Source organism: Oxyura jamaicensis, chromosome 1 (assembly GCF_011077185.1).
Source record: "Oxyura jamaicensis isolate SHBP4307 breed ruddy duck chromosome 1, BPBGC_Ojam_1.0, whole genome shotgun sequence".
In the NCBI taxonomy this organism is placed as follows: Eukaryota; Metazoa; Chordata; class Aves; order Anseriformes; family Anatidae; genus Oxyura; species Oxyura jamaicensis.
Window position 1 is genome coordinate 82,945,213 of NC_048893.1, and position 15,879 is coordinate 82,961,091.

Here is a 15,879-nt window from a genome sequence, read left to right on the forward strand (position 1 = left end):
TTCACTCATGCCAATTTCTAGACATGCTCTTTATTTGGACATTTTATATGTTTTTACTGTAACAAAGTAGATTGCAAAGCATATGCCTATATACGACTGGTATATATTCCTTATATAGTATAGTGAAAGACAACCTCAGTATGCAAGGCAGCTGTAACTGTAGATTTAAAAAAGACGTGTAACATGCTTTTAAAACACTGCAACAAACAGCCTCAGCCTCACCAGAACAGCCACAGTGAACAGAAGTGGAACATGTCCAGGGGAAGAAATCCAATAAACCAATAAACTGAATTGAGTCTATGAGGCAAAAATCCTTAATATCAATTTTAAAGACAAAGACAACAGAGAAGATATTCTCAGAATGAACCACTGAACTACTCAACCTTTCTTAATCTTTATTTACAATACTATGCTTTTAATTCTCATTTTTCAGAGATACCTTGGGGAATAAATGAACTAAGTGTGATGCTATGCATCCTTGAGTTTGAAGACTGCCTGAAATAATATTTTAAGTTATCTTAACCTGGAAGTTATGATCGATATGACTTGCCTGATTGTTAGGAGGAAGAATCTCATGATGGAAAAGTCCAACGTAACAAAAAGACTAAAAATAACTTGACTAAACTATACAAATACAAATAGTACCAAACCAACCAAACAAATTTTAATAGATGTGATTGTTTACCTAAAATTGGGTAACACATATCACTTTTTCTTTTTTTTTTTTTTTTTAAATTTTATTTATTTATTTATTTATTAGTATATGGTTAGGATTGGAGAGGAAGTGCTTTGGACTGAATGGAATTTAATATTTTCAGATATTTTATCTTTCTTGAGATTATCTTTTTCATGAACCATATCAGCTGAAGCATTCAGCAGTCCCTATGGAACAACTTCTACAAAAGGGATTCCTTAATTGCAGACCTGTTGAGTAAAAGGCAGATGATGATTGCTACAGCTGTATCACTCCAACTCTGTTTTCTTTCATTCCAGATGGAAACACTTGAACTGATATTCACAAGTAGTTTGGGAACAACCAAATGTATGTTTTTCAGCAAATAAACACTTCCTTAAGAGAAACCTTACTCATCTCATATCTTAATTATTGCTGGTAAGGGACGTCTTTAAAAAAAACTAATTACTAGTTTCTAGACTGCAAAAATCTAAAAGCATATGCTAGCTCAGTAAGCTGTTGAATCATAACTCATTTTATGTTAATGTAGACACTTATCAAAGATCTCCACAACTCTGTATCTGGTTTATTTTGTGTTTTTGTACATGTGTGTGCGCATGTACGCGCGTGTGTATGTATGTGTGTTTAACCTTTTCATCTTCTCAAGGGGCAGAATTACTCAGAATACATAATTTCATATTTGACACATAAGCTGTGACTAGACTTACATACTGTAAAAATGCTTTTACCTCTCATGTCACAAAACCATCAGGGATTATGAATTGTATTTTCCACTGTGTCTAATGTTTGGCCTAACTGCATTATTAATTTTCTATTATATTTTAGATGTCTGTACTCTTGCAAATAAATGCTTCCCTAGCAGAAAACCAAAACCAAAACCAACAACAAAAAACCACCATATTCCACAAAGGATTTATTTTAATTATTACTATTTTTTAAAATCTTCTCTATAACAAAGTTTGAATTTCTAGCAATTCCAGTCAAAATAAGCCTTTCTGATGCTTAGCTCTCACTGGAGCTTAGAGTACTGCTTTTCAGATCTAAGAATGTAAAGATCAAAATTTGTAATTCTTGCTTATGCATTTACATCTTTTTTGTATTTTCAGTATTTCTGCATTCTACATACAGTCAGACTTTTCATTAAGAAATTTCATCTGGGCCCTGTTTTGAGGCAGATCTACTCTCTAAAGGCACAGCAATGTACATATTTTCAGAATCATACCTCAGTAAATATCCCTGAACTTGGGGATGGACTCAAAAGTGTTATTTCTATTTTGCAGCCATTTTTCAAATTTGACTATTTATACCTATTCCAACCTGGAAGTTCTTGTGAAAGCAAAATTCTTCTATTTGTAGTACAAAAATATTGCTGAAGTCTATTGATCCTCCAAGTAAATTACAATTTTCAAGTAAAATATTTATATTTATTACAACTCCAAATAAAGGACAAAAACAGTTTGGAAGGAGAGCCAAGCTATAATGTACACAGTTAAGATGGAAAAAGATGCCTTTACGCTTGAGATTTTGGCACAAATTAGAGCAGTCTCAGAGGCAATTCTAAAGATCAAGCCTAGAAGAACAGGCATGAGCTGTAGCACTTCAGGCTCCCTGCCTCTCGTCCTTATACTTAGTCCAACAACTCTTTTATTTCCAAAGACTGTAAGAAAAATTGACATGAGAAAATAGATTCTTCTGTTACATATTGACGGAACTCCTGTGAACTGTATGTGTAAGAATGAACAACAATTCTAGCACTATTTCTGGACTTCCTTACAGCACTTACTAATACAAATGAAGAAGAGGGGAAGGTTACAAAATTAACTTGATCCTAGGGTGACAAAAATGTTCCTACTTCATCTGAGCTGTGTCAGGTAGGAATAATACTGACCAAAACTAGCAATGGTGAATAGAAAATGCAAAAAAAGTAGTTGGTTTGTTGTTTCGTGTTTTTGGTTTTTTTTTTCAGTTTTTTTTTTTCCCCCTTTTTTCCTCCAAATTAAACTATCTCAATAGCAGACAAAAAAAGAAAAAGTAACCTAAAGTATCAGTCCATATTCTCATGAGCATAGGACCTTAACCATCCTTAACTATCCTAAAAAAGAAGGTGCCAGAATAAGGGAGAGAAAAAGCAGACAGCAGATGGAGCCAGGACTGCTTTTCTCCACATTATCCCGCTTTCTTTTATGTCTCCTTTTCTGGCATGCTGTCTCTAGAGGTAGTCTGCACTCCCTAGGACATGCAGTTTATATGCGATATTTGAAACTTTTTATTTCAAACAGAACAATTACAAATGCAGCTATGATTTTGGCATAAATCCTCATTTAGTTCTGTTATGCTATTTTAAATGTGATGAAAATCACTTCAAGCAAATACTCTTACAGTGAGTTGTACGTACATATCATTAAAGTAACCTTTATATAACCATTTTACCTAGATGAATACAAGAAATTGATTATTTGGACTTGCCAGTATCCTACCAATGAACATTTTAATATGCTGCACAGAATGTAACAACAGTCCCATTCTGTCTAAGATATCACAATGTTTTTCAGTAGCTGAAAAATGGAAGTCTCACCAGTAGTAATATATAGCATCCAGTGCAATTTTTCACATGGTGTGTAACTTGGATTCCATTTAGTTCTTACCATGGCACTAGGAGCCAAGGCATCTAAGCATGTTCACAGGTTGTTCTAACAATGAACTATTTTTTTATTTTCAGATAAAGATACCTGTAGATAGTTCTTTTGCTCTGTGTCTCTTTGCAAATAAAAGTAAGAAACAGACACATGGGAAAAGCTATCTGCAAAAAGAACTTGAGCTACCTACTGGGAAGGCTGATTTCTACCCCTTGCAAGATGGTAAAATAGACATAGAGCTATGATATGGTTTAGTGGAGGACTTGTTAGTGTTAGTTCAGAGATTGGACTAGGTGATCTTGGAGGTCTCTTCTAACCTAGATGATTCTGTGATTCTGTGATCATGGAGCACATGTATGAAGATGGTCTGCAGAAGGTAGCAGAGTTTCTACAATGGGAAGTCCTGGCTAACTAGTTTTCTGTAATTCCATGAAGCTGTCAGGATGCATGCAAATAAAAGGGATATGAATGGACATATCTGTTTTCTAAAAGCCTCCCAATAACATTCCACAGCAATGTTGTCACAGAAACAAAGTTGCCATGGGACTGGATAAAAGGCTTTTTTATGGACTGAAAGCTGGTTAAAGAACAGGAAACAAAGGATAGGGTTTAATGCATTTTTCCCATGAAGAATACTCAGAAGTAGAGGACTCCATGGACTGGCTCTTGGATCAATATTATTCATTATCTTTAATGATCTAGAAAAGGTACTCTACTAAGATCTTCAAGTTCATAGCTGATACTAAGCTCTTTCAGGTAGCCAAATTTAGTACTTACAGAAACCAGTTCCAGAAAGACCTTAGCAAACTGATTAAGTGGGCAAAAAGGTGGTAAGTTAGCTGCAGTGTGGATAGATATAAAGTACAGCATCTAGGAAAAAAATTACTAAGCTTACACAAAGCTGAATTTAGAGCTAACATTTAAAACTCAGGAAAGTGACTTTGTGGGTGTGGTTGGTATTCCTCTGAAGTCTTTGGTTTAATAGGCAGCAGCAACCCAAAACACTGAATAATGTTGAAGATCATCAGGAATATTATAGGGAATAACATGGAGGGCATCATTTTGCTGCTAGATAAAACCTTTGTGAGGCTTTATCTTGGGAATTTATCTTGGGATCAGAAGTACACACTTCTGGTCTTCACACCTGAAGAATCAGTGGTGTCAGAAGTGAAACAGGTAAGGCAGCTAAACGCTCAAGGTGATGGAGGCAAGCCTTATCAGGAGCAGCTCCAAATGCTGGTATTTCAGTTTGGAGAAGAGAAAGCTGTGGGAGGATATGACTGAGATTTACTGAATCAAGAGGGCGGATAAGCTGAAAGTGGACCTGTTATTCAGCAAATCCACAGAGCCACACAAAGCAAGCAAAAGATTAGTTTAAAACAGAAAAAGAAAATACTTCCTTACACAACAGGTAATGAACTCCTGAAATCACCACATGAGGTTGTGAAGGCTGATAATAATATCAGCTGGTTCAAAAAGGCATTATTTGGCCCCAGAATAGTAAATCCAAATGCATCTTCCAGACAATTACTTAAAATAAACAAACAAACAAACAAAACAAATAACTGAAATGAAAAACAAATCTTACAATCTTCACTGAAGTTGCTCTTTTCATTACAAAATAATCTGCAGAAACCTCAGAAATGTGATTTTCCGCTGCCATTTTCAGTTCTGCAAACTGGATGTTAAACACTATCAAATCAGAATGGTCCTATTCATGTAGGACTCATATAGATACAAGTAGTCAATTTAAGAGGAAAATAAGGCCTTCTAAATTTCAAAAAGTATTATACTCATGACCGTTTGCTGAAATATAGTTTACTACATCAAAAATGGAAAGTGAATATAATTCAGACAGAAAAATCTACAACTGAATGATATGACATAGATCCCCATACTACATTATTCCCAGTTCACAGCATAGGTGAGGTTGGAAGGGAATTCTGGAGACTGTTTAGTGTACCCCCCCCCCACCACCCCCCCTTTCAAAGCAGAATGGTTTGGTTTTAATCTTGTTTGCTCTATTTAAATGAATGTTCTGTGGCAAACCTCCTGACAACTGCACCATCTTGCCACATCTAGCACTGCAGTGACTTATAGCATAGAAAGGGTACCTATGGAATATAATCATCCCAAGGTAGGTATTATCCCTCTTTGGAGAAATCCTAATTTCAAGAGAAGACATTTGGTGCAAAATGATTTCATCTCTTCCCTGCTCGTTCTTTCTAAAAGGGCTCTCAAATTTAGAAATTGCAAGAAAAATATGCAAAAAGGAAGTAAAATGGAAAATGTAGTGAAGAAATTGCATCCCTTTTTCAGTAAATATGCTATAAGAGGCTTTCTACTCTTGCTAGTGAAACTATTGAGAAGATATAGGACATCAGCCCTTTATTGAAGAACCTTCTATCAGCTGTAGTGTATCATATATAAATGCCACAAACTTTAATAAAACTAAATTTGTCTTTGCCTTTAACGTAAACTAACTTAAAAAAATATCGACAGATTTCAAAGCTCAATTTGGCCTCCCTGCTTATGTGAGACTAGCAATTCATTACAAGCATTTACCACATTGCTTACTATTTATTATTAATTTGTAATTAATCCTCTCCTACCTTCTTGCTATGCAAGAATGCATATTGTATGTTGCATGTTGAATATAGAATTTAATCTGGAGATACTGGCCAGCATCTCATCTCATGTAAGGTGAAGATATATTCCGAATGGAACGTAGATATTTTGTGGCAGCTTTTTGCCCTCTCTCAGCAGTGAAATCCAGCAAATTCTGCACTTGACTATTCCCTCCTGTATTGGCCACAACAGTACCAAGGGCATAGCTCGCAGACACAAATGAATACACAATAGCCAAAGATCATAAGAATCAGATCTCCATTTACATAATCACAGTCTTCTTGCCTTTGCCTCACTCAGCGAGCAATTAAAAATATATGTAGGGAGAAACAATGAATGAACCAGGGTTCTTTGGACCTACTACAATTAACTTTTTATCCACAGCTACGATGGAATGGATCTGTAATAAAACTGATGCTGGGCAGGTGTAACTGAAAGCACACACACACCCTTAAAGGATACAATAGGTGGAATGGGTTGTGCAAGGTAGAGGTTCAGAGTTCACAATTTATTACTTTTTGTGATGTCCAGTGGATAATACAGAAACTTACTCACAGGAACTGTGGCAAAGAACATACACGGAACAGCATCCATCCATCCATCCATCCACCCTATGCTTTGTGTACTGTTTAAACCAATGTGATGGGTGACAGGAACAATATATAAGGAGACATTTCAAGAAAATAAGATGCAATAAAGACTAGATTGCCACACACACAAACATATATAATATGTCTACAATAGTTGAGGTAAGGGATGTGACTTCTAAGTATTTGACTTCACAACATTAGCATTCTTACATATAGGAGATGTTTTTATGAAATATAGGTAACAATGTTTAATTGCTTAGGTTCAAATTCTGGAGGAAGGCATGCTACCATATACACCTATATCTGCACAATATCCCACTAAATTCAATAGGGCTACTTCTGAGTACATGCATTCATTAACTCAAACCCCTAAATATTAAGGGTCATTTTTTTCCCAGTACTGAATACAGTATATATGACTGCAATGGAACCATAAAAGTGCACCTCTTCAGACTTTGACCCTAGCTACAGGCAACAGATTGTCTCTACTGTTTTTTACTATTCATGGTCTTTGCTGGTGAACTGTTAGAAATGGACACAGACATACAAAGATAACATCTTATTACATTTGAGCATGTTTACCAGCCATCTGTACCGAACAATATCACTTTCTCTTCTTTCCACAGATGCACATTACTTACACTTCTAATCACACAGTCCTCTAACTTCCTCCTATCGTGATTCTAACATACATTGTGACAAATTAATATATCCATATAAGCTGCTTTTATAAACAGAGTTTCTTAGTATAGCCAATAAACAAGTGCATTCACATAGCTTTGGGTACATTTGTTCACCTCTCTACTGCTTCCTTTTCTGTTTTTAAAGTGACAAAACTAACTTTCCACAATGAGAAGCATAACTGGAAGATTTTCACACAAACCTCAAAAAGTGATTTGGGCATATATCATTCACCAGGAAGAATCAGATGTCTTCAGAATAGGAGTCAGATATGAATGGAGAGTCATCTAAAATAACCAACTAAAAATGGGGTCTATCTTAAATTGAGTCCACCTGCACTGAGGACATTGCTTATATATCCAATGTTTTACAAGACAGCTTTACGATTAGAAAACTCCCTGAGATACAAGCAATCCAGACAGAATTTCTTCCACCCTCCTAGAAGAGTCACCTTTGCTTTTCCCACTACAGCAGTGAGAAACCTTCTCAGTTGTAGTTGTAGTCTCACTATATATAGTGTGTCTGGTTCCCTCTGTCAGGGGATAAGAGTTAAGGGGATAAAAATGATAGGACACAAAGGAGTGGCAACAAGAGAAAACCTGGGTATGGGGATTAACTTTGTGAGGAAAAACCCAAATCCCAGGTATAAACTCAGTACAGTTACCACAGGATGAGAGACAGCATCACCACACCCGACTGTAGGGGGACCGACCTGTGGTTTGTGAATGTGAAAGCTTTGTGTGCCTTGGTACATCCCATAGGTTTTGATCATTTACAAGGTATCTGAGGATTCCCATCACCAGGTCAAGGAAGGAAAACAAGAAGTTCTGTCATGACAGTCAAATGCCTGTGAAAAATTGACCCCTGAACACAGAGATTTTCAAGTTGCCCTTAAATACTTTCACTGAGGAGAGACATTCTCTCTTTCTTTTGAGGAAAAGTGTATGTTGAACTTCAATTCTTTATCCAAGTGTTCCACGTTTCATATTGAGGAATCCTTGTATAAAAAACAACGCTTGAAATGACACACCAAATTACAGTAAAAGAATATTTCTAAAAATGCTAAGTCAACCTTAGAATGCAGAAAAATAGAACATCCACAAACTAAAATAATCTCTGCAACATGATTTTTCCCCCTCTTACAGGGATTAATTAAATTATATTTTTCTGCTATAGAACTTTTGCCATACTCCATGCATAGTACAGTCTGGGCTGTCCCATGGACAAACCGACGTTATACAATAAGAGATATGATTTAAGCTTTCTACGCATGGCCATTAATGTTTCCATTTTTTCAATGACGAATTTGTGGTTATGGAGATTTATGAAATTCAGACATTTTAGGTACAATTCAGAGGTCCAGTCTGAAGCCAGAATTTCATCTACAGTCATTTGAGACATGGAAGAAATTCAGAGCCATTCTGACTATATAATGTGGACATATAAATTGTCAGTGTGAATAACTAGCCTAAAAGCAAGTCTGTAGATATGCAGGATACTTGCAACAGAATGTGAAAACAATGAGAGGCATAGCTGGAAGACCTAAGTGGTATAAAGCTATATGCTAAAAATACGGACTTAAAGCAGGTCAAGCTGGACACTCAAAAGAGTGGAGACTAGACAATCTGGCATTGTGGATCTTCTGTGTCTCAATTCCTAATCTTTACCGCAGAAATAATGATACCTCCATCTCAAAGAAATACTGTGAAGATCAATTCATTAATGTTTATAATGCTTTCAAAACTACTGTGATGAGCACTTCTGCTGAGAAAGCCCATGGGTAACTTAATATATGGGTATGCTCTGAGTTCTAAGAATGCAAAGAAACATTGAAGTGCTTTCTATTCAGCAAACACTCTGTTCGACTAAATAAGACCTACAGAAGAAATGTGGGATCATGTAATTAAAAGCTGTGTTTGCAAGCAAACATAAGAAAATTGGAATTTTAAAGTGGTTTGTTTTGTGACCTTAAAATTCTTTAAACAGTTTTGAAGTTGTAATTGCATGTGTTGGTCCTGAAAGGTCCGAATTAATACGATTAGAATTCATATTTGATTAACAGTCAGATATAGTAATTCAAGCAGATAGGTATTTTACTTGAATGAAACAAAACAAGAGTGTCCAGTTGTACTACTACATGTAGCTTATAGCTTCAAGTTTCTTTAAAAAAGAAGCTTTTAATGTGCTATGCTCTTTATCCCTGATGAACCCTATTTGAAATTAATACAAACATTTAAAAAGAAAAATACATGACGCTCATCACACATCATAAATACTACTGTAATCTGATTACAGTAAGTGTCATTTATGAATCTGTAGTTTTGGATATGAGTAAGGTTTAATACTTAATTTAAAATGGGTTTTCTCTGAAATGTAAATCTTCACACAAATTTCTTTTTGGCCCTGAGTGACCTTTCTAATGATGCAACACAGAAAACAAAACAAAACAAAACAAAACAAAACAAAAAACAACAACAACAACAAAACTCAAGCTAACTAAAGCATTATGGGTAGCTTATAGCAAAGATTTTATTATTATTATTATTATTATTCATAACCAAACATAGAATTCAGCGCTACTGCACAATTGTTCTTAAACTGCCATTTGGAAACCCATCCAAATGAATTTTATTACCACTGAAATGCATCTTCATGTTGCGCATATTTTAAAGTAGCTATTTGACTGCTATCACAGGGGCTAAACTTTCATCTTCATAGGTTATCAAAATAAAGTATTACTGTCTCTGAAACCTGGGGACTAAAATTTAAGACCACCTCATAGGAAATCCAGATAATTAAGGTATGTAAATTGGCACTATAAACTGAAGTACCTAAATCAAAATGTTTTTACATAATGCCACTCCATGAAAGAGGAGTTCAGCCAAAAACAGAACAGCTTCTATTATAGCCACGATCCCAAAGGAGAGAAATGCTAGCAGTAAACATAAAAGGGGAAGTTGTCTTTGAAATGTGCCTGCTGATTGGATGCATCTTGAGGGCCTGTTTTGTTAAAGATAAGTTGGGATAGAAAGCCACAATTGTAATCAGCCAAGGCTGCCATTCAAGTTTCAACAATATTCTAAAACTCTTCTGTCCTCTGTGGTTTTTTGCATAAAGATTGGGTGATGTGCATATTGAAACTATGACTGTGCTATCAATATGAATAACACATCAAAATTCAAAGGGATATTTATTACATAGCAAGACTACCCACTTTTGGGGAGAAGACAATTTGCATGCTTTAGGGTTTAAAGGTAGCCACAAAAACATCAGAGTCTGTGGAATAATTCAGTGAGAAGTTTACTTCAGGGGTTCTTAAATCTTTTATAGGCTATCTGGCTGCTGCATACAGTTAGAGAAAACATACTGGCCTAGACTAACTGTAGGTCTAATAAAGTGTAACTGTTACTATGCTCCTAACAGTAGCCTTGACTTCAAACATTCTTTTCATAAAGTTATTAACATCTTGCACTACAAATTCAACCCTACAATTGTTCTTCAAGAAGAGCTCAAGCAGCTCACTATGGGAGATTTATTTTCACAGAAAATATACACTATATTTTGAAAAAAATCTACATCTTCATTTTTATTCAGTTTTCCCCAAACTGCATGTCTTGGTTTTAGCTAGGAGAGAGTTAATTTTCCTCCCAGTAGCTGGTAGAGTGTTATGTTTTGGATTTAGGATGAGACTAATGTTGATAACACACTGATGTTTTACTTGTTGCAGAGCAGTGCTTACACTAAGCCAAGGACTTTTCAGCTTCTCTCTCTGTCCTGCCAGCGGGCAGGCTGGGGGTGCAGCAAGAGCTGGGAGGGGACAGACCCAGGACACTGCAGTATCCCCTAACAATCTCCCTTCTGCAAAAGTAAGAAAACCAGCATTTTCTCCATTTAAGTTATTTCTGCTCAAAGTTATAATCAAATGATTTACAACATCCTAAATGTTATCTTCCCAATTCCTATAATAATATGAGATCTCTACACACTGCTGTATTTTAATTTCTACACACTATGACCAAACACAGGCTGGCCCAGAAAATCCTTAATAAAAGAGGAAACTAGGTCTACCCCCATTATGATTATTACAAACTTTACTAACGTATTCTACTGGACATGATGCTCCTATGTCACACATTCAATTCAATTAATTTGAACAATAATCAATATTTTGAGGATATCCGTGTGGATACCCCAATCCCAACAGCAGCCCTAGATATAAAATGGCATATACTTCAGCTTCCAGTTGTCACAAAAAAACAGTTCTGACAAAATTTCACCTTCTGTGAATACTTTAAAAAGGATGACACCGGTTCATTAATACAGCTACCAACACATAAATTTATGATGCTTAAAAAAGGCTGCAGTAATTTCATACGTAATAGTTGCAAGAATATTTAATTTATAGTCTTTCAATACAGAAGACTACATTAATGATTCAAATATAAATGGCCAAAGTAACTCATTGTGAACATCTCGCTATAAAATGAAATATTCAGTATACTTCTATTAAGTTCTAATTTTATCCTGAAAAGACACCATGGTAATAAGCATACCAAAAATGTCAAAAATTAGACACATCTTTCAGATGTGTTGCTAATAATACCAGGTATGTTTCCAATAAAACTTGCTGTTTCCCACTAGAGGAACGGATCTGTATGTTTAGTCAAGAAGACCTCTCGCAAACTTGAAAAAAAAAAAAAAAAAAGGCAATTTATTTAAGTAAAGAATGGAGGGTAAGGCCCTCTAATTCTTATGTATGAGTCAGCTTTTATGTTTCATATCTAAATGAAGATTTAATAATCAGCAAATAAGAAAAAATTGGTTTGGGGTGTTACTCAGACTATGAGCCTATCTGACATGATCTTGCAAATCATAACAAGCCAAAGCTGCTGTTAGCTTTACTTAGTTCTGTGTGCAGCAGATCACAGACGGTGGATCCTTAAATTGCAGCCTGAACTACTTACGTAACTTGACATGAAAAAAAAAAACACAACACAGAAGTTCTATGAATAAAGCTTGGGGAAGGCAAAGCTTTGTTTGTACATATTTTTATTTTAATTCAAATTGACTGGGGTACAAATTATGGCTCAGATTCTCCACCCCGCACCTGCGTAGAGTCCCACTGCCTTTGGTCCACTTGCGTAGTGCATAATGCAGGACTGGGGCCTGTGGGCTTTTGTTGGTTCACTCAGAGCTGCTTGTAATGGCACGAAACAGCAATATAGCTCATTAAGTAGAGCCTGTTGAATAAGCACAATGCAGTATGTTATGAACACATAATCATGGAATATCTGGGGAAGTTTGCTTTTAGTACACTTCTGTGCCTTGAAAAAAGGAAGCCAGTGTTTTGTATACCATAGAGTGGACTTCTGCAGTACCGTGCATTCATAAGCAAGTGCTGCTGCAGCCAAAAGCTCTCCTGTCCAAATATTTACTTTGTGAAGAACATTTCAACCAGACGGCTGAGTCTTCTAATTGAAAAAGAAAGTCATGTATTGCCTCCTTAAACCTTCTAAAAATAATGTGTTCCTATACACCTATGTTTCCAAGTAGGTCTGTCGGAACCTAACACAACTGTTTTCAAGTAATATCAAGCCAAAGATGGGAAATACAGAGATAAGGCAGAGAATTAACTGCTTTTGTTTCTGAATCATATGTTGTCTATTTTGGCAGATATACCACACAACATAAAAATATATCATACAAAATACAGATCTTTGGCACTATGAAATGAAGAACTGTGTTCACTGTACCATTACTCAGAATTCTTAAAATGACAGACCCTCTAAAGATACCTTAATGTATCTTGATTATTTGCATTATCTTTTTACTGAAGTGACAAAAATGGGAAATCACTATTCTGAAATTCATAAAATGCTGTATTACTGTGTACATAAACAAATGGAGTCAAATTCAACCCTGGTGCAGACAGATCACTGGGACAGTTAAACTACAGATTCATTGGACTCAAAAGGCCTGAACCTGCAGGGTTCAGGGTGGCAAAGAACCACAAACCTCTAAAAATTAGAAGGTTGTGTAACCTCTTCTAAAGGTCTCTGACTCTTTAAGTCATGGGGGCTTACCCTTTGTCACCTGAACCCTCCAAGAGTTTTGACACTAGCTATATTTGAAAACAGAACTGAGTTAAAATTGTGACATCTGTGATTATGAAAGCTGAGTTTCACTGGGACAGATCTGCACACAGTTTTACTGGCTTCTCTTGCTTGTGTATATTTCTTCCTTCTTCCCCAAACACAAAAAGAAATGAGAATGTGCTGGAGTTGACTATAACCCAGATTTCAAATCAGTTGGCATCTGACTAATGAAAGGAAAGTCTGCTTAATAGGTGAAGTTCATTTACTTATAATGATGTAAATTGCATTAGTTAAAAATTCTGCTTTTGAAGCCAACAGAACTTCTAGCAAAGTCAACAGAATTAATGTCAAAGTTAAAGATAACAGCGTAGGGCTGGAGAATAAAAATACAACCTCTCTTTTTTGATCTTCATTACAAAAGTGTGATTTAGTATTCCAGGGTTAGTCAAAAACACCAAGTAGCTTGTACTGTTTTTACTTGTGCACTTAATAATTATGTTGAAAGCTTTGTTGCACAAAGCAGAGAAACATAAAAACCACAGAGGTATCTTATGCTTGCCATTCAAAATTTCCACTGAAGAACCTAACCAATATGTAAAAGCCAATGCTAAACAAATTTGGAAACTTTTAATATTTATGCTGTTCCACTAAGTTTACTGTCATACAATCACAGTCTTCAGAACCGATGCAAAAAAAAAACCATCCTAAATCTACATCCAATCTCTCACAAATAATTAATATGCTATGTTCAGCAATAACTGCACTGTCGTTTTATTTCTTGCTTGTGCCTTTTTCTTTAAAAAAAAAAATGAGAGAAGAGAGGAGGGGGGTAGATACACACTATTTTGAATTTCTGATGACTTGCAAACATTATTTGTACTAGCACCAATTGATTTGCTTTTCTGTCCACAGTCTTGCTACTAGTTTGGAGCCCAAGTGTGAACTCTGGATTAGCCCCTGAATGCTGAAATCAAGGTTTTATGAATTTACTGGCTACCCCAACTCTGCAGCAGTAAGAAAACAAAACAAAACAAAACCACAAACAAACAGAGCACGAGAGCTGTCTTCTCATTTCCAAAGTCCTTATACAACCACTGCAGTTCTCGAGTAAAACGGCTTATTGGCATCACATTGCTGCCCCCCTCAAAAAAAACACGCACGCAGAGTAGCTTTTATTATTGCCGTAGTAAAAATGAATAAAGACCATGGCCCTTACCTTACAGATTTGAAAATAATCTGAAGTTAGCGTCTCCTGGACCTCATCTCTGGGAGTCCCCGCAGCCCCTGCAGTCCCTGCCGGGTGCACGGAGCCGCCGCCAGCCCCGCTTCCACCGCCACCGCCGCCGCTTCCACCGGGCGAGGAGGCGGTCAGACCATCCAAAACTTTGCGGAAATTAAATTTCTTCATTTCGGAATAGATCTGTTAGGAAGATTTGCAGGGGGTGTGGGGAGAAAGGCTGCGCCGTAACACGTTCGGCTACATGTAGCGCGGCAGGAAAAGTCTGTAGCGGTCCTCTGAGTGAGGCAGCACTTTAGTGACAACCCGGTATTAGGTATAATTGACTGAAAAATAGGAAGGCTTCATTCTGTCGGACGTACAAGCTGCTTGGGCAGGTCCCTTCAGAAATAATAACAATTAATAATAATAAAATCCTCAAGCAGCAGAGCTAAGGTTGATGCTCAGAGACGGAGGAGCGATGGAGCAACTGCCACCCGGCTTGCTCCCCAAGCCCCCATCTAGTTAAAAACGGGAAGCGAAGGCGAAATTCGAAAAAATAAAAATAAAAATTCACAAAAAATTCAGCCTGCCTCTGCCGGAGCAGGCTCCATCCCTCTCCCTCTTCCCGCGGCCGAAGGTTTGTTTGCCCTGCGGGGCTGGGCTATTCAGCGCCACAGGAGCCGGCTTCCACGGTTCTTCCCCCCCTTCGCCCCGCCACCGCCCTCCTGCGGCAGCCGCCGGCCCTCAGGCGACCGCCGCTAACGGCCGCTGCTAACGGCCGCCGCTAACGGCCGCGGCGCGAGCGCGGGGCGGGAGCGGGAGCACGAGCCCCGGGCGGCGGCGGGCGGCGGGCACGGCCCCGCTGCTAACGGCCGCTCTCCGAGGTGCTGAAAGCCCCGCCCCCAGCCCGGGCAGGGCGGGGCGAAGCCTGGGTGATTGACGGCGAGAGGACGGTGATTGACAGCTCCCAGCGCCACGCTGGGGAGGGGCGGGGTGTTCTCATTGGCTCGCCGGTCGGTCGGCTGGGAGAACGGGCCAATGGGCGCAGCCCTAGGAGAGATGAGCACGCGCTCCCGCCAATGGGAAAAGCCGCGCAGCCGATTTCCCTCCCCCTTCGCCTTCCCCTCACGGCGCACCGCCCCAATGCGGTGTGAGCGGCGGTTGTTGGCCGTTGGCCGTTGGCCCTGTGGCAGCCTCGGGCGGGCCAGGCAGGGGCCGCTCTGAGGGAACGGAGCCCCGCGGCGGCGGCGTGGAGCTGCTGCCTCGCCCCGGGCAGCGAGCCCTGGGGAGTGCCGTGAGGGACAGCCCACGCCGGGGGGACGTGACCACCCTGATC

The 15,879-nt window shown here is 38.1% G+C and overlaps 1 protein-coding gene across 10 annotated transcripts in view; it reads right to left on the reverse strand.

The window, feature by feature from the left end:
- STXBP5L (syntaxin binding protein 5 like) overlaps positions 1-15,379 on the reverse strand; it is a 202,619-nt gene extending 187,240 nt beyond the window's left edge. For 9 of the 10 annotated variants that reach the window (XM_035314751.1, XM_035314754.1, XM_035314752.1 and 6 more), the window contains exon 1: positions 14,541-15,379. In XM_035314751.1, coding sequence (XP_035170642.1) covers positions 14,541-14,732 — 192 coding nt within the window. In that variant the 5' untranslated portion in view covers positions 14,733-15,379. The remainder of the gene's footprint in view (positions 1-14,540) is intronic. The other variant, XM_035314746.1, reaches the window with a different exon arrangement.
- Positions 15,380-15,879: the final 500 nt, after the last annotated feature.